This window comes from Mustela nigripes, chromosome 1, assembly GCF_022355385.1.
Source record: "Mustela nigripes isolate SB6536 chromosome 1, MUSNIG.SB6536, whole genome shotgun sequence".
NCBI lineage: Eukaryota > Metazoa > Chordata > Mammalia > Carnivora > Mustelidae > Mustela > Mustela nigripes.
In genome coordinates, this window is record NC_081557.1 from 104,201,527 (window position 1) to 104,223,803 (window position 22,277).

General features: G+C 43.2%; 1 protein-coding gene across 6 annotated transcripts in view; it reads right to left on the reverse strand.

Annotated features, from left to right (window-relative positions):
• Positions 1–22,277, reverse strand: part of DYNC2H1 (dynein cytoplasmic 2 heavy chain 1) — a 256,601-nt gene that overhangs the window by 177,410 nt on the left and 56,914 nt on the right. For 4 of the 6 annotated variants that reach the window (XM_059418474.1, XM_059418480.1, XM_059418466.1 and 1 more), the window contains exons 38-51: positions 21,217–21,481; positions 19,698–19,905; positions 18,567–18,696; positions 15,710–15,865; positions 14,198–14,457; positions 13,093–13,339; positions 11,881–12,032; positions 10,761–10,905; positions 9,044–9,146; positions 8,481–8,648; positions 5,219–5,349; positions 3,721–3,969; positions 3,104–3,212; positions 315–428 (exon numbers count right to left, since the gene is read on the reverse strand). In XM_059418474.1, coding sequence (XP_059274457.1) covers positions 315–428; positions 3,104–3,212; positions 3,721–3,969; positions 5,219–5,349; positions 8,481–8,648; positions 9,044–9,146; positions 10,761–10,905; positions 11,881–12,032; positions 13,093–13,339; positions 14,198–14,457; positions 15,710–15,865; positions 18,567–18,696; positions 19,698–19,905; positions 21,217–21,481 — 2,437 coding nt within the window. The remainder of the gene's footprint in view (positions 1–314; positions 429–3,103; positions 3,213–3,720; positions 3,970–5,218; positions 5,350–8,480; positions 8,649–9,043; positions 9,147–10,760; positions 10,906–11,880; positions 12,033–13,092; positions 13,340–14,197; positions 14,458–15,709; positions 15,866–18,566; positions 18,697–19,697; positions 19,906–21,216; positions 21,482–22,277) is intronic. The other 2 variants (XM_059418477.1, XM_059418470.1) reach the window with 2 other exon arrangements.

Here is a 22,277-nt window from a genome sequence, read left to right on the forward strand (position 1 = left end):
CAACTGAGCCACCCAGGCTCAGTTGGTTAAGCAGCTGCCTTCGGCTCAGGTCATGATCCCAGGGTCCTGGGATTGAGTCCCACATCGGGCTCCTTGCTCGGCAGGGAGCCTGCTTCTCCCTCTGCTTCTGCCTGCCTCTCTGTCTGCCTGTACTCGCTCGCTCGCTCTCCCTCTGTCTCTGACAAATAAATAAAATCTTAAAAAAAAAAAAAAAGACTTTGATTTAAAAAAAAAAAAAAGAAAATATGGCAAACTAAATGTTATTTATTGCACATGAGCCAGAGTCTAAATTGATGAATTCAGTAGTCACTTACTATATGTGAAGTAATTGAAGACGGGCCCGAAAAAGCCATCCTGCGAAGCCTCATCTTTGAGAGGCAACAGCAAAGGCTCTAATTCTTCCAGGGTATAGAGTCCAGGAACTTCACCTACGGAACACGGCACTTCTCGTGAATTTTAGCTGTGTTATCCCAGTTCAAGCACATTCAAACACATCCACAACACTTCTTCTACTTTGCTATCCATCTGCCCTTATTTGGGCTGTTTCAAAAATACACAACCCTATCGCCTCTCGATTACTCACAAATCTCCCTCTGTTGTCTTCACGTGCTAAAACTCAAACCCCTGTACAGCCGTCCAAGGCACTGGGCCACCTAGCTGTCCGGTTCTTCTCCACTCCTCCCAGACGAGACCTTGTACCTGAGCTTCAGTGAGCTTCTCTGTGTCCCATAAAGATAATGAAATACTCCTCTTCCCGGAATTTATACGCACAGTCTTCCTCTGGCCTTTACCTTCCGCCCCAAGTTACTGTGTGTCCTAGGAGACACTGCTGTGCTGACTTCCTGGGTGCTGGGGTGAGCACTCTCTCTCTCCCACCTCTAAACATGTTACTGCTCAGCATGTATCATGTCACATAATCATGGAGAAGTGTTTTCCTTTCCTCCCACATTAGATTCTGAGTTTCCAAAGGACAGATATTTAGTCACATTCAATATTAACCTCAGAACATCCTCAGCAAAGTATTCCAGAGAAACAAATAAATATTTATTAGATGGATGGATGAATGAATGAATGAACCCATACTAGAAACCAAAACTAGCCCAGGGCCTGCTACAAGGCAAGAGAATGACGAAAGGCAAATCACACTGGATTACGACCACAAGTGTTGATGGGGGACTGAACTATGTCTTACTCACCACTGTGAGTCCAGTATTCAGAACTGGGCCTGGCACATAACAGGTGTCTAATAAACAATTATTAAGGCAATATATTTCAAGTTTGCAAGAAACAGTAAATTAAGTGAAAGCCCTTTTGCTACACATCCTATGTTCACGCAGGGCCTGTCCCTGCCTCACCCCGAGCATCGCCCAGGCCCGACTCAGCTGCCAGCCGTGCCCCATCCACCAAGCTCATCCACGTCCAAACACGCGCACACACAAACCTGTTCTGTCTTTCTCTCACTTTCAGCCCTAACAAAACACTTCCGATGCCTTAACTTTAGCAATGAAACCTAGCTCTACATACATATGATCCACTCTGGCAAATAAGACTTTGAAATAGAAAAAAAATAGAAAAAAGAGACAAAGGCCTATTTTCCCTGAAAGTATTTTTCAAATACTTTTTTTGCTACAAATGTTGCTAAAATTTGATTTTTATCATTACAACTTGATAATAAAGACCAGTTTATCTTAAAACAAAAACAACTAGTGTATCGATGCTTATATGGATGTTTGCTTTCACAAACAAAACAAAACAAAAATCTGTCTCTCTGCCAGGACAGTTTCAGCCCTAAGGACCAGGCCTCCACCTAGTGATGACTGAAGGCTACGCAGGGACACACACAGACACACACACGTGCACAAAGGCAGTCCTTTGAGCAGCTCCCAAGCCCACATAGCCTCACTATGGCCAGGCCCCTGCAGACCTCGGGCCAGGGACTGGCCCTCCGGCTGCTCACTAGAGCCCAGCCAGCAGTCACGTGCGCACCCAAGTGAGGATGCCGCGTGCCCTAAGCTCTACATGTTCTTCAACCAGAGCTGTGACATCCTGAAGAGAAGACCATTTCCTTTCAGAGCCTACCTTTTGCATGACACAAAACAAGCATTAACCAAAAACTGGGTCCAACACACACATCATGGAAACTAGCTTTTAACAAGGTTTATGTTGCACTTAAATAACAAAACAATTCTGGTCCAAGTTTGAAACTAAGCTACCTCCAACCAATTTGAACAGTGACGACTCCTAACGACTTTTGAATAAATGTCCTAAGTTCTTCATAGAGGAAGACATACAGGAAATTGCAGGTCTCCTCTCCAGGAAATCACGAACACAGGTGACTCGAGACGACAAGAGCAGACTGTGATCTGGGAAACAGACGCCCCAGATGTGAGAATCTCTCTGCACTTACATGTCCACATTTAGGCCACTATTCAACCATTCCACTAGCAATGGACAGCGAGGTCCTATCACATTTTTATTATAAATTATCCTATATATTTCCCTGCATACTAAATCTACCATTTCTGTAGGTGAAATTTCTACACATAATAGAGCTGCTGTATTAAAGGGTACGGTACATTGTTTTTAAACTACACTGGCTGATAACTTTCCCAAAACACTGTAACAGATAATGGTCCCACCAAAAACATGTGAGAGGGCCAGTTCTTCAGACATTCACCAACATTAATGATCATTTTTGGCGGCACCTGGGTGGCTCGGTCTGTCTATGGCTCAGGTCAGGTCATGATCCCAGGTCCTGGGATCGAGTCCCACATCGGGCTCCCCGCTAGGCAGGGAGCCTACTTCTCCCTCTCCCTCTCCTTCTGCTGCTCCCCTGCTTGTGCGCTCTCTCTCCCTTTCAAATAAGTAAATAAAATCTTTTAAAGATAATAATAACAATCATGTTCATGAAGTTATTCAATCTTCTGGTTTCATAAAAATGGGCTTTCTCAATTCTCCAGCTGCAAACATGTTTCACCCCATGTCCCCTTAGTAAAACCCCTACTGCATGTGCTCAGAAACACAATTTTACACAAGGCTACATGACCCGAATAATTTTCACATTATTACTCCTCTTTCCTTGGAAGAGAAATCGTGCACTTGCCTGAAGACAGAAGGCTATTGATCATCTCCAGAAAGGTGGGGTGGACGAACTGGTGGTCCTCGAGCAGGAGGACCACCTGCTGGGTGTCGATCCCTGCCAGGTGCAGCACCTGCAGTGACAAGAGCCATCCTCACACCGGGGTCACGTGCGCGGCCAACTCTAAAACCACCGTTCTTGATGCAAAGAACATCTTTCTGTTCCCTTCCCCCTCTCTCTTCCTTTCATCATCAACATGAAAATCACACTTCAGCCGTGGAGTGCAGCAAGTGAATCAAGTCCAGGAACAAACGCGTGGGGAAACAGTAATACGATTTCACAGCTAGGACAGATGATCGTGTTTAAATACACCCCCTGTGTCCCATATAAACTCTGTCCTATTATCTTCCACATCCTCCAAAACTCTCATAAGCCAGCATGCCTGAGAGCCAGGATTCCTAAAAAGAATCCTTTTCCTATCTGTACATAAAAATACAGTTTTCTAATAACCACGGGGAAAATAATCATTGAAATTAAAGACTATGTTGTATTATTAAAGACATAATGGTCTGTGAGGGCTTTTGGAGTAACAAGTCATTGTGATTTAAAACCAAATGCAGTAAAGGATTTGAGGCACTCACATGTTTGAGATCATTTTTGAACTGCTTCAGTGCATACCCTCTGGAAATCTTCGGAGAGAACAGCACAGCTCCGTGCATATGACTGACCAGGGAAGTGATGGTCCGCCGGCCAACGCCACTGCGTCCAGCCAGGAGGAGGGAGCCCCCAGGGAAGCTCAGCACTCGGTCGATTCGAGACATATACTCCAGCACTTCTTGGAAAAGTAAAATATCTAAACTCTGGTTATCTCGTCCATAATGGATCAGGCCCTTTTAAAACAATCACAAAGAACATTTTATCATTAGTATATGCCCTGACACATAACAAAATGTGATCTAGAGTTGGGTTATACTTTTGATGCACTCTGGAAAAGGGGTTCAGTGACGGGGTGTCCTCTCAGGCGCCACAGCCTCCCCAGGCATCCACCTTTTCTATGAAAAATCTTGCGATGCCAAAAACATTCAGGAGCTCACAGTGATCAGACACCTGCTGGCATCACTGACACAATGAGTTAAACGTAGTGAGATACAGCAGATTAGTTACAAAACCTTCAAGAACTCTCCAGCTGTCTTAGTGGCCTCACATCAGACCAGCCTGCACAGATCACAAGAACTAATCTTGGGACTCTCGTTGGTTTGCACCATGGTGGAATGACTCCAAACGCACGTGCGGGCTGCCCCCGGTATCTGAAGGACACCAGACTTCACATACTTAGCAACTTCTAACATCCCCAAACTTTGCAATATCCATCCTACACATAGTACGAACTTCTCTGGATATAAAATCCACACTCACTTCCAAAGCAAATACTGATTTTAAATCATCATATATAAGTGTTTCTCCTTCTTTATTATAATTTCACAAAAAACAAAGAACAGAACACGTCTCTAGGGCAGTGCCCCTCAGTTGCAGTGACCAGCAGCATCAGCATCACCTGAGGGCCCATGAGAAATGTGCAATGAGACTTCCTCAGGTTGGGACCCAAGGGGCAGGGTAGTTCCTGGTTCTCCAAGTGATTCTAATGCCTGCTGAACTTGGACACCATTGCTCTAGGATGATTTTACAATTACTATTAAACCTCATCAGTTATACCAACATCAGACACATTCTGCTAATAGGTACCTTGGCCATCTTACCCACATCCGGGTCTATGCGGGCATTCAGTTAGATCTGCCGCAGCTGACTGTATTCTACAAGAACCGGCTTGGTCTGGTGACTAATCTCTGTCTGCCTCGAAAATGTTACAATAAATATTTCTTAAATGACTAGAATGATAACCAAATGCCAATTCAACCTCGTGATTCAGATTATAACTTTCTCTTTTAAGATTTATTTACTTATCTGAAAGAGAGAGAGAGACCGCACACACGCACATGGGATCGTGCTAATGGGGGGAGGAAGGAGAAGAGGAAGCAGGCCCCCCACCGACAAAGAGCCCAACGCAGGTCTCAATCTCAGGACCCAGAGCCGAAGGCAGACGCTTCACCCCCTGAGCCACCCAAGCGCCCCAGATTATACCTTTCTAATAACATCCTTGAGGTCTGCAGAATTCAGTTTTCCAAGGGGTTTCCCATGAGGAGGCAGTGGCTGTCCTGGGGCCACTCTTGTTCCGGAGTTGTGTCGCGCTCCCCATGTAACATAGAAACTGTCTGGAGAAACAAAAAGTGTTTTTGGTTTTGTATGTGTTACCTGTAATGGCAGCACCAGGAAATACATTGCTCACTAAATTTTATTTTTCAGTTAATCTATCCAAGATCATCCCCTAAAAGTGGAAGTAAGTTACTCCACAGTGCCTGACGAGATAGTCAAGTCAGCTAAGACACAAAGGATGTCAAACTGTCCCTGACCAGGAATGGCTGTGTCCCTGCTCCAGCCCTGACCCCCACGACCTCTCCCCAAATGAAGTGCCTTCCTCCTAATGCTCCCCACGCCTCTTCTTTTTGCTCTTTCTCCCTACTTCTCACCCCTTCTCCACAACCTCCATACGAAATGGGCAGCTGAAACGAACGTAAAGCTCTTGTTGAGAAAGAACACAGATTGATAAATACCATCAAGAGCCTTAATTCTAAAATAAAGGAAAAATTAAATGAATTTTAATTAGAAAACAAAAACCACTTCCCCTTAAGTTTGTCCCCAGCAGCAGCTTGTGCGCACACGAGGGAAATCTGCTGACTGCCCCGCAGAACCTTTCCCTCCGGTCCGTTCGGGAGGCCTCTCGGTGAGGCTTCCTCCTCCTCACACACCCCGCTCAGAGGCAGCTGGAGTGACCCAGACCCCAGCTCCAGCACGTCTTCTTTCCCTCGCCACCGCTCCTCCTACATGTTCTCTTCTCTGCAGAAACCTCTCTAGTCCAACTCCTGCTTGGGAACAATGCTGCCATAATCACCAAGTGCAAATTCCCGTCGGAGGCGCTGCCTCCATCATGACCTGCTGTGCTTGGGAAGTCTTCTTCCTCAGAGCTGCAGGACCATACTCAACAAGCCACAGCACCAGTCCTCAGTTTCTGCCTACCCCTTCTACTCTTATCTCCCCGGGATCAAAACTCAGTCCATTTTTCTTTACTCCTAAACACTCCCCATGAACTAGCTAACCTTATTCTGTGGGTTAAATCATCAACTACTTCTGTGCCAAAACCTATTCACCTATCGACAAATCTCCTAAGCTCTAGTCTGGTCCCATACTTGCGGCTGCTTAACAGACATATGATGAACACGTAACATTCATCCATTGAACACCCCATGTTTAAGCCCCGCACTTCCTGTTAGAGACGAGCAATCAGACCAGACATGACTGCTGTGTTCACGGAGCAGATACGCAGATCACCCGAAAGACACTCAAGAAGCCTGCAAACACTGAAACCCGGCGACAGCTGCTCACCATCTTCATAGGTCATCAGGTGTCCCCTGAACGACCACAAGAGCCTCTCAGCCTCCCAGCGCGGTTCTCTGCGACCCATCTCTGCCCCCTCCAGTGGCATCCTTACTAGCACTCCCGAGGCACACATGACAGAATCACGCAGTGCTTCCCAATGCCACAGAAAAACAGCCAAGCCCCCACCGAGGCCCCTGCAACCCGACACCCTGACTGCTTGGGTCTCCTGTCTACCGCTGCACTCTGCTCCACACTCCAGCTCCCTGGAGCCTCGGAGGCTGTGCACACTCTTCTCCCCTGCACGGGAATGCCCTGCCCCTCTCCTTCATGCAGTACTGTCATCCCTCAAGACACTCCCTGTATCACTCAGAAGATGGTGTATCTTAGTTGTTCATCTAACAAACTATGTGCAGGGCCTATATGCTGAGTACTACACAACACGGACAAAAGAAAGCAAAGAATATGTGAATCATGCTCCGAGACTGGAAGACTCAGCATGCGGATCCTGCCGCTTCTCCCCAAAGCAACATCGAATTACGGCACTTCCTGTCCTAAGCTTAGCAATATTATTTATACAGAAGATTCTTCTAAAATACATAGGAAGGCAAAGGGATGTAAATAGCTAAAAACAAACTGCAAAAAAGAAGAAGACAGCAGGAGAAATCAGTCTTCCCAAATTCGAGACTCCTGCAGGTAATGTAATGAAAACCAGCGGTACGGACAGGAGGCAGACACGTAAGTGACACAACAGAATCGAGCCCGAGAAGTATGTTCACACACATACTCTGACAAAGTGCAAAGCAGCTCAAGGAAGAGAAGTTCCCTTTCCAATAAATGGCCCCGGCGCAAGCGGACATCTGTCAGCAAAGAAAGTGCCGAGGCCTCACTCTTCGTACAGACACGGACTCAAAGTGGACCACCGACATTTGTGCAGGAAGAGACACCGTTCAGGCAAGTGTCAGTCTGAGCAAGCCGATGTCACTGAAGAAATCAAACCCACCTGCGGTACCCAGAGAGAGCCACAGGCCACCCCGGCAAGGCCGCCCGCCCTCAGAACCAGCGACTCAGAGCCAGAGGCGTGAGCAGGGTGCTCCCACCTGCCGTCCAGCCTCAGCCACCGCAGTGCACTTCCCGGGTCCGAAACTCGAGCCTGGAAAATCCCTCTCTGCACCTCAACATCCTCCTCATCTTCAAAATCCCCTTGGGCCTAAGCAATTAGGGCCCTGCAGCCAAGAGCCGCCCGTAGCACACACACAGCAGGCCCTCCGGGAGCGCTCACGAAGGCCAGCTTTGCAGAAAGTCCTCCTGCGGCCGAGCAGGCTGCCAGCGGACACGCCCACGGCACGGCCTTGCATCACAGGACCTCTCGCCAGGACAGTTTTCATATCACACGCGCTCCTCCCAGCACAGTTTTCAAGCTGCGGGCTGATGGCCAGTGCTGATAGCTGCCAAAGGGACAAAGCTGCAGGCAGCGCTGTCCTCTACTCGGGCAGAAAGCGCCCAAGCCAGAGCCGAAAGCTCATAAAGAGTTCCGCGCTGACGACGCGGCTTACTCTCAAGCAGAAGTTAATTACAGTCACATACGGGTTTTTCCCAACGATCTTTAAGGTTCATCTACATACGGCTTTAAATAAAACCTTTATTAGTAAAAATCTCTCAGGAAGCACAATTTTGAACTGTACATATAAAACACTATGGCCTGAATCCAAGAAAACAATTATTGTCACTCTATTTTATTTGTATTTACTTAGAAATCTAGCGAAAAGGAAAAAGCAGCCCCTTGCAATAAAATATTGAATTACCCAAACCTTTCATTTGCACAGAAACACGAAATCATGCTATTACCAAGAAAAATAAGTTTACAGCTCTCATAGCATTCACACACTGCATCAACTCCGTACTGTATTACCTGCCATATTGTCTAGCACGTCTGAGCCCCAATCTCCTTGAAATACCGATGTTAAAATGCTGTCAAATAAATGAAGTTCCTTCGCACCAACAATTTTGTCACGAAATAAGCGCCGTGCTTCATAAGCCACGATTTCTAATACATAATCTAGTGGATGATTTGAAGATCCTTAAAAAGACAACATTTTCTTTAGTTGTAATAGAATTCAAATGACTTGCAGATGATCTATTTCAACATAATACTAGAAAGAAATAGAGAATAAAAATCTGCATACCGTCAGGTTGGCGTCAGATAAATACAAGAAAAGGGGAAAAAGGTAAAATTCCACGTGTTATTAAGTTGACAAATTGTTTTAAAAAATATATTAACCATTATTATCTCTACTTAGTCAATAAAAATATTAATTCCAAAAAGCATATTAAACATGAGTAACGATTTTATTTTTCCCCAAATCAAGTTCTAACAGTGACAATCGCAAACAGTTCAGAACACACGCACACATGCACAGATACACTGTGGCATTCCAAAGAGAAGCAATTTGAAATCATGAAAGCAAAACTTACCTCCTTCTAAATCGTATCTGAATAAGCCAAGAACCCACTGGGTAAGGATGCAAGGAGTAAAGAAATAGTGACTATAATCATCAACTGTAAATTTGGCCCGCACCTGGAAAAGAAAATAAACTGTCAATCTACCCTCTAAATACATAACATATACATAATGCATTTCCAAATACATAATATGTTAAGTTTTTCAGTCACCACAGACTCACAGGAATGCCCAAGTTCTACTAGTGAGGAGAAAACTGTATTTCATAGAACTGATTTCCTTAGCTACCTCAGACATTGTATTTTACCCATTCAAAAACATGATCTAAGAGCAGTCATTCATAGGCTACAACAAACTGCCAAAACATTGTCTAAGAGAAAAATAAAAGGTTAAAAAGCCCTGGTGAGCAAAAGAATTCAAGGAAGGTGAAGCTAAGCTTCCTGAACAGCCATCGCTATTCCACGGCGCCCAGGTCTGGGAAAGACGCGCTTTTGAGGGCTCGGGGCCGCAGAGCAGTGTGTGCTCGCCAAGTCCGTGAGTCGCTGACAAACCAGACCGCTCCTCCTGGATACAGAACCAGTGAGAGCCTGTGCCTTCCTCTCCACGGACAGTACCCCTGCTCTCATTCTGCCCTTGATCCCTTAACTTCTGAATTAATTTAGAAAGTAATCACTGCTTTCTAATTCTCTTGCCCTACTTCTACTCCACATCGACAAAAAGCATCCTCCGCAAACACTTCCCTAACTTGAATGCGCTGCTCCCTTCACCCAGGAAGCTCTTTTTTATCTCAGCCACTCTGGGAACGTCTATTCATTTCTCAAAACTCAGACCCCAAACTGGGGTGCCTGGGTGGCTCGGTCAGTTGAGCACCCACCTGAATCTTGATTTCGGCTCAGGTTGTGATTTCAGGGTCATGAGACAGAGGCTCTGTGCTGAGTGTGGAGTCTGCTGGAGAGTCTCTCTCTCTCCACCCCTCCCTCCGCCACGCCGCATGCCCTCTCAAAAATAAGCCGATCTTTCAAACCGATCTTGCAATCAGTCTTTCAGAACAAACCAACTCAGATCTTATCCCAAGTCCGTGTAACAACTAGCACACAGCAGTGACGTGCTTCCCCATCTCCGCTAATTCGTGCCTGTTGTCACCGATCTACGACTCATCCCGCTGTAGTCGGACTTTGTCTACAGGAGCGGGTTCCTGACGGGTCTGTAAGCTTCCCGAAGGCAGAGACTCGGTCATCTCTGCATCCCCAGCGCGGCCACTAGACAAGCAGTTACTGCGTAAATGTCTCCTGTGCCCTTACCACCTGATGCCAAGCCCGTCCTGCTTCCCCATGGAAGGAACCTGAGGCATTTTCTCACATGCCACAAGAAAGAAAGAAACCTCAAAGCCCACGCTCCGGTTTGAAGTCTCGCAGACAGACACTGACAGAAGTCAGGAGAAAGATCGAGTTTTGGAAAGCAGAGGAACATTCTGAATATGCTGCATGTTAGCAGGTAACAGAATAACCACCCAGCACGACTTGTTCAACCCGTTTCACCAAGTGTCCGTAGACACAGTGCCGGATGGCTCAGCAGGCCTCTGGCCTCAGAGAGCTCACTGTCTGGCAGAAAAGTCCAACCGACAAGACGAGCAGAAAGGTGGAGTGTCAGCGCAGGTCAGCATTAAAGGCAGTCCTCTGGGACTGAAACCAAGAGACACAACAACGACAATATAAATGAGCAAGTATTTACCTGTTCATACACTTGGACCATAGATCCTGCTAAGAGATAGATTTTTGAGGAAGAGCCCCAAATAGAGTGACTCTTCAGATTTTTATGGAGAACAGGCTCCAAATATGCTCCATAGATAGTCTGCAGTTGCTCTCTTTCTGGGTAACTGGAAAAGGGCACATAAGAAAACAGCTGAAAAAGCAATGTTCCGGATTGTTCTGTTAGTGTTCATTTGCAGCAGTTTTCCAGCTGTGCTGCTCTGAGATCTGGGTACCCACACCCTGCCCCCAATCTATCGAGAGACTAAAGCCACGCTCCAGGTCCCTTTCTGACAGCTCTTTATCTGCTCTCAAACACTGAGGGTCCTAATAGAAGTTTCCAGGGAAACTACTTAAAAACCTAACTGTTTGGAAACCACTGATTTTTAGAAAGGACCAAGAGGTAAATTTTGCTTAAGAAATAGTATTTTAAGTAACACCTACCCATAAAGCAGTAATCCGCCTCAGAATGGTAAAAGCAAAACTAATACAACAGGTGAAATCAACCTGTTTTTCTCAAGACAAAATTGATTTCAATACAGCCTAACTGGGAGCTATAACCTTTCTGAAAGTACATATAATAGATGGGTGCGATTAGCAGGGAAGCATCCAAACAGGATTTTGTAAGGCAAAACAGAACAGAGGAGCAGCTCCACGCCCACAGAATCTGCACATCCTTGCTACAATTCTGGGCACGCAGACGGATGCGCGCATCAGGCTTAACACTGTCACCCACACACCTGACTTGACTTACCTCGTGCCTAGTTACATTATCTATCTTCATGAAATGTGATAATATTTTTGTTTTATAAAACCCATATTTAAATCTAAAATCCATCATTCAGATTACTGATACTGACATTTTAGAACATTTTAGACTTTATTTCTAATATTTAAGAAGCACTGATTAACACCTTTATCACCCTAAATTACTGCCTAAAGTTTAGCAAGGGCAGGTAAAAAGATTATCAAAACTCAAGTTTTACTAATTTTAAAGTCTCCATTTTAAAGAAATGTCATTAATGGATACCTTTAGTAAAGTTCAAATATAGGAGACATCTCCCCAAATTAAAAAAAAAAATTAAGAACACTACGATACATACTCCACAGCGCAAAGGCGAACAATGGAAGTGAACCTGGTGGTCAGCTTGTGTCTTCCCAGTCTTCCTCCAGCTGACATAGAAGCCACAATCTGAATATTCTCTAAACCAACCCATTCCAAATTTTCATCGTAAAATCCTTGATAAGTCAATACCTTTTTGAAAATAAATGTATTGCAAACGTGTTATTTAGGCTTAGGATTTTCTAGTAGAGTTATTAAATATTCTTGCATAAAATTCAATTGTTTCCAAATGCAATCACCCTCCTCTAACTGAAAAATTTAAGATTGAAATTCTTATAACACTAAAATTAATACTCTTATTAACCACCAGTCTGCATTTAATATTAGGTGATTTACCCTCATTTTTAAAGTGCTTTTGTCTCCAATAAACATTAAAATCCAGATGACAGTATAATCTACCAACGATTAAGAAAAAAAAGTGAAAGAAATCGGGAAAAATATAAGGAAACTATTTTGGTTTTCTTTATGAATATTTTATCATCTTCTACAGTTACATCGTTAAGCTAAGTTTGAACCCATATAAACATAATAAACTCTAATTTAGAACGCAGGGTTTCTAATGTGATGCAAATCCCATAAAGAAGTAAAGCCTCCACACTGACGGAATGTATGGTCTCTGACCTTTGCCTTTACATGGGCAAAAAGGGGAGAGGACTGAGCTAAGGAAGCCCGAAAGGGGCCATGATCAAGGAAGTCCATGTGCTCTCTGAAAAATGCATCCCTAGAAAAATGAAGCAAAAATTTCCCCAAATCCCATATCACCCCAACCTGCTGCTTTCCCTGTTTTAGAAATAAAGGACAGGAAATACATACAGGGTGAAGGTCATTTTGACTCTTCCTGTCATATAGCACCTTCCTGTAATGCTAGCTTCTACAGGGAAGAAGGTCAAGGAAGGGAGCATCGTGGGGGTGCCTGGCTGGCTCTGTCGGTGGAGTGTGTGACTCTTAATTTCAGGGTCGTGAGTTCGAGCCCTATGCTGGGTGTAGAGATGACTTAAAAATAAAGTCTCTCTAAAAAAGAAAGAAGAGACAGGGAAAGGAAGAAAGTACCCCAGAACCAGATTCCTACAAGCTTCGGGAGTGTAAGATATAACGCATGCTGGAGAACACTGAGCCTGAGGAGGAAAGCAGATCTTCCAACGTTTCCCAACGTTTCCGGTCACATCCGAGTGCTTTAAGGAAGAAAACTCACCTGCTGCAGGAAAGCCACCAACGTGCTGGTGCCCCATTTGTCCAGCTTGGGCAGGTTGATATCCTTCAGGTAGAGGACAAGCCTCTCGCAGTCCCTCGGCCTGTACACGCGGCCCGTGTTGGTGCTGATCACCATGCACATCTGGCTCAGCTTCTGCAGGAGGTGCCGGGACGTGGTCTGTGCACTGCAGTGAACCGTAGCGATCTGTGTGGAGCGGAGCTGGGAGAAGGCGTACCGAAGCAGCATCCTGTGAGAGGCGGAGAGCGGCAGACAGTGAAAACACCACCAGGGAAACACCGTGTACATTCAATATGAAACTCCTATTTCACAAATACTGTGGTGTCTAAATCATATAAGACGATGTTTAAGAGGAAAATGGTAAATCTGGATATGGCTTAACAGGTAGCTTTCTAATTTTTTACAATATAAAATATAAATTCATATTTTAAGGCATTCCTGGGAGTCAATCAGCAAAAAAAAAAAAATCTAAGGTTACAGAAATAATTTAATTTGACAAAGTACATATAAAAGATACCACATATAAAAGTACATATAAAAGATTCCCCATAGCTGAAGGAAAGATTTTATGATGTTAAGTACAACAAGCTAAAAAAAAATACTATGATTTTATAGAATTTTTAAATTACTACTAAAATGTGAAACAAATAATCATGTCTTCTTTATTTCCAGAAACTACACTCAGTAGGCACCAAAAATAGGCTGAATTACACAGATGTAAAAGTTGTTTTTAAATAGAGAGCTAACTTCAAGATGCATTTTTTGTAACTAAAGCAGGTAATAGTTTGTGAGTATATCTAAGGTATTTAGTTTTTGGTGGGATTGTATGCATGTTTTCTTTTGAAGGCTATCTTCTTCGACTATTCTTTTTCCGTTAGAAAACAGGTAACCTGGGAGAAAAAAAGACATTTTCTTCTCTGAAGTTCTCTGTAGTCATATCATTTACATCAGTAGTGATAATGGGAAGAGTCCTTCCTGAAAATGTATATGTAAATGCTCCTTTAACCAAACAGAAGGTAAAGCTACTAAATTCAAGAAGAGCATGAGTTCACACCATGCACCTCAACCACCAAGTTTCTGCCCTTACCCTTTGCCACATCCTTCTGGTCCTACGAGAATAAATGGCTGTTTGGTATCAGAACTTAACCACGGTCTGAAATGATCCAGGCCTCGCTGCATGTCAGGAATCTGAATGACGGGGAGAGTTTGGCCATTACTAAAATCATCGGCCGTCAAGTTTTCTGGCTTTTTCAGCACATAAGATGCTAATCGTCCTCTACCAGAGTCATAGTAGGTGTCCATGGGTTTGTGAGGGTCTGGAGGAGACTCTCGTGCCCAGTTAAAAACCTGCAGAGGAAAACATTGTGATGGGTTTTCACATACTCCAAACAAGAGAGTGTAAAATTTTAATTCTTCAAAGTCAATGTCCCAAAGTCAACTGTCTCAGTTTAAAAGAATATTCTCCTATGCTAACCCTACCAAATGTCTTTTATAATTTCAGCAACAATGAAGGGGCGCCTGGGTGGCTCAGTGGGTTAAGCCTCTGCCCTCAGCTCAGGTTATGATCCCAGGGTCCTCGGATCGAGCCCCACATCGGGCTCTCCGCGGAGCAGGGAGCCTGCTTCCCCCTCTCTCTCTGCCTGCCTCTCTGCCTCCTTGTGATCTCTCTCTCTGTCAAATAAATAAGTATAATTACAGCAACAATGCTATGTCAAATATCATTCTTTCAATGATTATTTAAGCAAATAAATAAAAGTCATATTTTTAAACACTGAATCATTGTAGGAACTTAGTCCCACCCATTACAGTGGTCCCGGCACTGTTCCCAAGCTGCTGTTCCCTCGAACACTGAAAACCTGCTGTCTGCGCAGATATAAATCAGAGAGTTCACCTGGTGCTAAGCTTCAGCACCCTGCCTCTGATCTGCAGCATGAGAACGTCTGCTCAAATGCAGCACAGATCCGGGATCGAGTGGCAAGAAGCACCTGGCAACGAGGCAGCAGAACAGACATGGACAGGGAGCAGCACAGAGAAAGCAGTAAATGATGGCACCAAAGAAGAAAGAGATGACACAAATGCAGAAAGATGATGTGCGAGCCAACCCAGAGAAATGCATGTTCAATGCTTTCAACAGAAGCTAACAGGATGACAGCCTTTAATATATATGATATTGTTTTATAAACAACTTGGCTGAAATACACCTTTACATTTATTAAAGAAAATGTTGATAATGATTAATCCATCCTAACATTCCAAACTGCTAAAACTGTTCTGGTTAAATAAATGATTAAAAATATGTGTCATTCTAAAATTTAAAATGAATAATTATATATATTCATATGGCTAGTTTCAAAAACATCTGACAAAAAAGATATTAAAACATTATTTTATAAAATTTAAGTATCATAAAATACTATAAACTAGTTCAAAGGAGAAAATAAGTACATATATTCAAATGCCTAAGTCTTTTATTAAATGCATAATTTCAAAATTAAACGGCTTTACACCTTACAGTTACAAATCACTGAATTTTGGCAATTAAGAGTCCTTGAAAATTAAAGAAAAATGTTGACTGAAATAGGTTTTAAGTGTGCATCACCTCTTTGGTGAATTCCAGACGTGATTTCATGTTCAGATTTCCACCAAGTCCCCGTATGAGACTGATAATAAATTGGTCATGATTTTGGCAACCACGTAGATGTGACAGTCCGTTCATCACAGTGCCGACCAGACTTGTTTCAACCACATAGTCGTTCTGTTGATTAAAATCCATGGAAGAGACAAAAAATAAACATTAATCAGCAAACACAAACATACAGATTTACATTCACCTATCTTTTCAAATACGATTGTTAAATGTATCCTTCTACTCAAGATGTAAAAAGTTGACATTTCATTCAGTTTATATGCATAAACTTTTTAAAAAAGTGATTAGAAAAATGCAAATTGTGTGTTTCTAGCAGTAAGTGCCAGAGCCCTTAACTGCTGGTGGTTTGTTTACTTCCTAAACTTGAAGAAAAGAAAAAGACCATCACTGAGCAGGGTCTAGAAAGAATAGTCCTCCACTTCCCCCCACTGATAAAAAGGAAGCTAGAGAACACTGCACAACTATGGCTGGTACAAGCAGACTTAACACAAAAACCATGTGGATTTGGCTCTCCACCAAAATGAAACTTGTGGGTTGCAGTGATTTCCATCTGTGGGTGCCTGGAGCCCTGTGCAACTGCCAAGAGGCTAAAAGAGGGGAAGGTTCTCATTCATTCAATCTCCCACATACTTAGAGAGAACCATTTATGCATCACTTGCATGCTCCTGTGGTGCTAGGTATGAAAAAAAAAAAAAAGAAAGAAAGAAAGATAGAAAAAGAAAGGTGAGCTACACAGAAACTCCCATGCCTGCAACTCCAGTCTCGCAGAGGAGACGGCCCACAAGTCCCAGGAAAAGCTGCAGAGGAGGACACAGGGCTCTCAGAGTCAGATGGAGAGCTCACCTCTTTGACAATGGTCACAGCCAAGCCCGCCCCTGCAGGATGGGATCTGCAGGGCATGCAGAGAGCACAGCACAGGCAAAGGTAAGCCCCTGGGGTAGTTCAGAAATGAGAGGGAGGCAAGGGCCAGAGTATGCAGAATTGCAGAGGCCACGGTAAGCAATGCAACTTTTAGCTTCACTAATTTAAAAATGTTTTTAAGTAAGAGAGTAAAATGATCCAATTTACATTTTTTTAAAAATTGCTCTGCAAGAAAAATATATTTTTAGAGGATTGGAGAAACAGGAGGAGGAGCACCAAAAAGGGAGAAGGTGAGTAGAAATGCTGTGCTAAGAATTCTAGGCTTTAAAGGTAAGATAAAGGAAACAGTTGTACTTTCTTCTACCTTGTCTTATTTGCTCAGTTGATACAAGAAAGCAAAGCTCTCGTTAGAGATAAAATCAGCATTTGGTTTGGGTACCCATTATGGTATATCTCAGAATGTAAACACAGTGAACAAAGTACAAAATAAGAAGGAAGGAATCCTCAACACATTAAAAAAAAAAAAAAATGTCAAGCATAGGGACCTGATCTCAAAACACAATCAGTTTATTTTCTAACTGAAATCCATTCTTTGGCTTGATCATTTATCCAGTCCTCATGCCTACACCCAGAAACCCCGTATATCAGTAAATCCCGCCCAGTGTTACAGTTCCCCTTTCCCCATAACAGTCCCCCTCTCCCGCCCCCCCAGAGGTGACCTCCAGAACTTGCTCTGGAGCCCCTTGTGGGCTCCGCATCCGTCACGCCCCTGAAGTCAGCAGAGCCGCTGCAGAGCAGTGAGGACAGCGGCGGCAGGTGTTTCCTAAAGCACACACGCTCCTGTGCGCCTCCGTGACCACAGCTGGGTCTGCGGACACATTAAAGCGTGGTCCTCACGCTCACGGTGCTAGGAGCTGAAGGTGTGCAGGTGTGACAGAAAGAGGAAGACAGCTCATCAGGCTGGAGGGAGTGCTGCGTGCCCCGAGGCCTCCAGGGAAACCTCGGTCACTCACATGCCGCTACTCACCAGTCCCTATCCCTCCATCTCTATCCTTACAGGAAGGAAAGGAAAAGGATGAGAAAACTGAAGTGATATCTCCATTTCTCCATAAATCTTATTTGGTCCCCAAGTAGTAACCACTAAATCAAGTTCAAATTAGCAACCAGATACTTCCCCAAAGTACTTGCACTGCTATTTATTTCCTTAATTTTTCTGTTTACATTTCTCATAAAAGCAATGACATAAAAGCTAGAAATAGTTGAAAAATCTTGTAGAACCTGTAAAAGCCCTCCCACATCTTCTGTGCAAGTGAAACTTCTGTTCATGCTTCAAATTCAAAATTAAGTGTGATCACCTTTTTAAACTCTCCTAGAAGATAGAAAAATCTCTTCATCCGATTTTGATGCTCCTTCATATCTCATCTTTCTCCATTAGGCAAACCTTTCCCAATCGGAGACTGTCCTGTCCCCTCTAAGTCTTGTCTAGTGCTATGCTTGATCACGTATCTTACAGATCCAGTAATATTTTGGATAGACAGTTCTTAATAATATTGTAATAATTTCCCTCCCTTTTCTACTTTAGTATGAACTTGACATTGTTTTTATCAAGAAATACAAGCAGTAAAGTAAATGTAAGTACACTAAGCATACTTAGCACCACGGGGATATTTACTGACAGTGAAACGTGACAGTAACATGGTTTTCCTAGTAAAAAAAAAAAAAGGGAGATTCCACTATTCAGGATTTTTTGGTAAGCAGTGTAGGTGGGAGAATTGAAGTGTTCTAAGCACAATAAAAAGTTAAGCCAAGACAAAGAGCAGGATAGCAGTGAAGACACCTACTTCCCACTCTGCCCCCAGATTCTGACTGACAGGCAGCTGTGTCTAAGCAACACTCTTACTCACTTCTAGCCTAAATGACTAATTATGAAATATTATGGCTAACTTACCTGCTTCAGAACCCACTGTAAAGCTTTTTCAAAGTAATCTCCAATCCAGTTTTCAAGATTATTCCTGAAATCAGGAGGTTGATTCTTCAACCAAGATTTTATCAGAGAATTAACATCTGTCTCTTCATCACTGAAACAGATTAATAAGCATGTAGGAAATTACTCATGAAGACACTGTCAGGGGTGCCTGGGTGGCTCAGTGGATTAAGCGTCTGCCTTTGGCTAAGGTCACGATCCCGGGGTCCTAGGATCAAGCCCCACATCGGGCTCCTTGCTCCACAGGAAGCCTGCTTCTCCCACTCCTCCTGCTTGTGTTCCTTCTCTCACTGCCTCTCTGTCTAATAAATAAATAAAATCTTAAAAAAAAAAGAAACAGCAAGCAATTAATTTCGGAAACAGTCTGAACCAACTTGATAACACTATCTTGTCACACAACGCCAAAAATAGCTTCAAATGGTGCTACAAGAGTAGGGCATTTATACAGACCTATACGTGTCAAAAGCTAAAACAAGAATCCAAAAAGCAAAAGAAAGCTTTGTAATTACTTGTTTTGGAAAATGGAATTGGCTGCAATGTTTATGCTCTGGCCTCAGACTACTCTACATGATATCTAAAATTCATTTATTCTTCATTTTTGCCCCTGAAGCCTCCTCCAACTATGCAGAGGAAGAAAGGAAACATTAAGTCAAGAGGTTTCGAATTTGTACAGTGAGAGTCACTTTCCTAGGTTGGCCTGAGTTGGCCCTAAAATTCTATGAATCAAAGATTCTATGATTAAGATACCACTGCTTAGTTTAGGATTATTAGCCTCCAGCTCACTGCCAGCTTGTCACTTCCTGCACTGGTAACATTTAAACAAAAGTAAGAGGGAAAAAAAAAAAACAATGAAATACTTGCTGTGTCACTGAAGTAAACAAATAGTCCTTAGCAACTGTAACACACTGAACACTGAAACAATGTAACAGCACTGAAACAGTCACTCTCTGTCAGAAGTAACACCTAACAAGAAGTTAACAGAAAATGAGGAGGCACGTATTTACATATCATTCATACAACTTATTCCACTCTGAAACCAAACCGGTAACTGCAGACTATCCTCACGTCACATAGGCAAGAACTCTGATGGTTTACCTAAGAAAGATCATTCCCATTCTAGATATTGTGGCTGGCGAGGCACAGCTTAAATCATGAGTTTCAAATACAAAGTTAACATTTGGGCCGAACTGAATCCTCTCTCCACTGGGCATGGTGAGGAGCCGATTGTCATCCAGAACGGAGTTGAGGGACTCGATCCACTCAGGGTCGATATCACCATCGCATATTATCCAGGAGCTCACATCTGTTTTCAGAACGAAGAAGTGGAGGTAAAATGAAACTAGATGCAGTGATAACAACTAAAAATAAGGAATACAATAACCACCTCTTCCTCTCCAGAAGTAATTTCCACCCAGTGTTATTTTGTGTTACAAAGAGCCAAAGCACAAGCTGAGCTCTTCCCTGTGAACCTGCAGTACCGGCGCCCTCGAGGCCTCACGGGCACTCCTAGCATCGCTGACCAAAGGCTGGCCACGAGCCACGCGCTAATGCCCTACCTGCCCCCCAGACATACACAACAGGGACCGCCCTAAAGGACAAGACAGTGAGCGAGACTGAGCTATTTCCAGTTCCCTGACCCTGTGCGATATTCTCCACACTTCTGTCTTCTACCAGGTCATAAGAATAGAGTATCTCTTGTCGTAAATACAGGAAACCCATTTTAGCATTCTCCTTCAGAAATACAAAATTCACCCATCAAATTTCTCTGATACATTAAAAAGCTGACTTCAAAGCAGAGAGGCAGTGTTGTGTACACAAGATTTTTCAGAGACAAACTTCTTTTTTAAATTCATCCTTCCTAAAATGAGAGTGGTTTCAAGGGTCCTTAGACCTCAATTCCAATAGGAAAATATCACCCATAAAAGTGTGATAAATCAACATAGGCAACACTTGGTTTTTACTTACTGTGATATTATTAACCACAGTGAAAATGAAAAACTACCCAGAAAATCTCTTTTAATGTCTCAATTCTAAGCCCTTCCCTCACTGGCTTAGAAACACAACTTTTAGTTATGACCTTACAAAAAGTAGGAAGTCTTCTCAGATTCTGGCCAAAAATTGCTTTAAACACCAAATCAAAAAATTTAGAGCAAGATGTCTACTGTTTCATAACTTAAATTTTTAAAATTATCCAAAACACTGTATTATAAATTGTGAGTTAGAAGTATTCACACATACACACACACACACACACACACACACGCACACACACACACACACCGATTTTAACCCCAAATAAAATCTGTCATCTTCTTATTTATAAGGCCCTAAGATAGCAACCCAGAAAGATTTTCTATTTTTCAGTAACTTGATCTAGTCATGAATTACAGCTCATCCGGATTACCCCGAGTTCCTACTGTAACAGGAGCCCCTGTTTAGTCCGGATCAACATGACAGCACGTCTTGGGCCCCTCTCAAGTAAATGGTCACATACATCATTTACAAGGCAATTCACGGTCCTGTGAAGGCTTTCATGAGGACAGCATTAGAAACACATCCCGTCGTCCTCTCTAAAGGACTAAGGAAAGCAGTGAATCACAGAACACAGACCAACCTGGAGGTTCTCGGACCACCTGGCGAGCGCTATTTGTCAAAACGCCATCGGACCACTCCCTTGTGTCCATGTCAATATGGCCCAGCAGCTGATGCCGAGGCATGGCTTTGGGATTCATGGTGTACTGCTTGACGGCTCTACCAACTCTGCACAGCGCCGCCCGCAGCATCCTCCACAGGGTCGACTTCCCGGCACCGCTCGGACCGACAATGACAACGCCCATTCTCTGGCATAACTGTTCATACAACTCTAAAGCCTTCTTGATCTAGTAGAAAACAAACATGTCTGTATGAGATTTACAGTACGTAAGCATCTGTTCTCACTCTGTAACAAAATACACCCAAATAAATCTGAGCACATTTATACTGTGATCTTTAAGTTTGAAATTTAAAAGACACAAGTATAATTTCCAAGTCATTTGAGAACACAACATGCTCATTCTTTTAATCACGCAAATATGATATATTCATTATTTTATTCATTTGTTGATTCATGGATATTCTGTATCTCACCAAAAATCAAACAAACAAAAAAAAAACCTGACAAAACAGTGTTCATCGTGAACATGTACTAGTGCTACGTTTAAAAAGCTGCTGAAAAGAATTTCTCCTAAGAAACTGTCAAAGTGAAACTAAACCATAAGTAATCAATTATCAAACACGTTTGACAGATCTACTATGGGCCAGGTCCTGTAAGGGACACCAGGAATAAAATAATGAGAAAAATAGACATGGATCCTGGGGCACTGGGATGGCTCAGTAGGTTAAGTGTCTGCCTTCAACTCAACTCATGATCTCAGGGTCCTGGGATCGAGTCCTGCATTGGGCTCCTCACTCACTGCTTCTCCCACTCCCTCAGCCCCCCACCCTGCCCCGCTTGAGCACACTCTGTGTCAAATAAATAAATCTCTAAAAAACAAAAAATAGACACAGATCCCACCTTCCATGAACACTACTCTGATGAGGGAAAATCAGTATTCATGCAATATATGATCAAGTGTGAATAAGAACAGGAAAAGTAATGAAACACACAGCAATGAAACCTCATCTGGACTCAAAGAT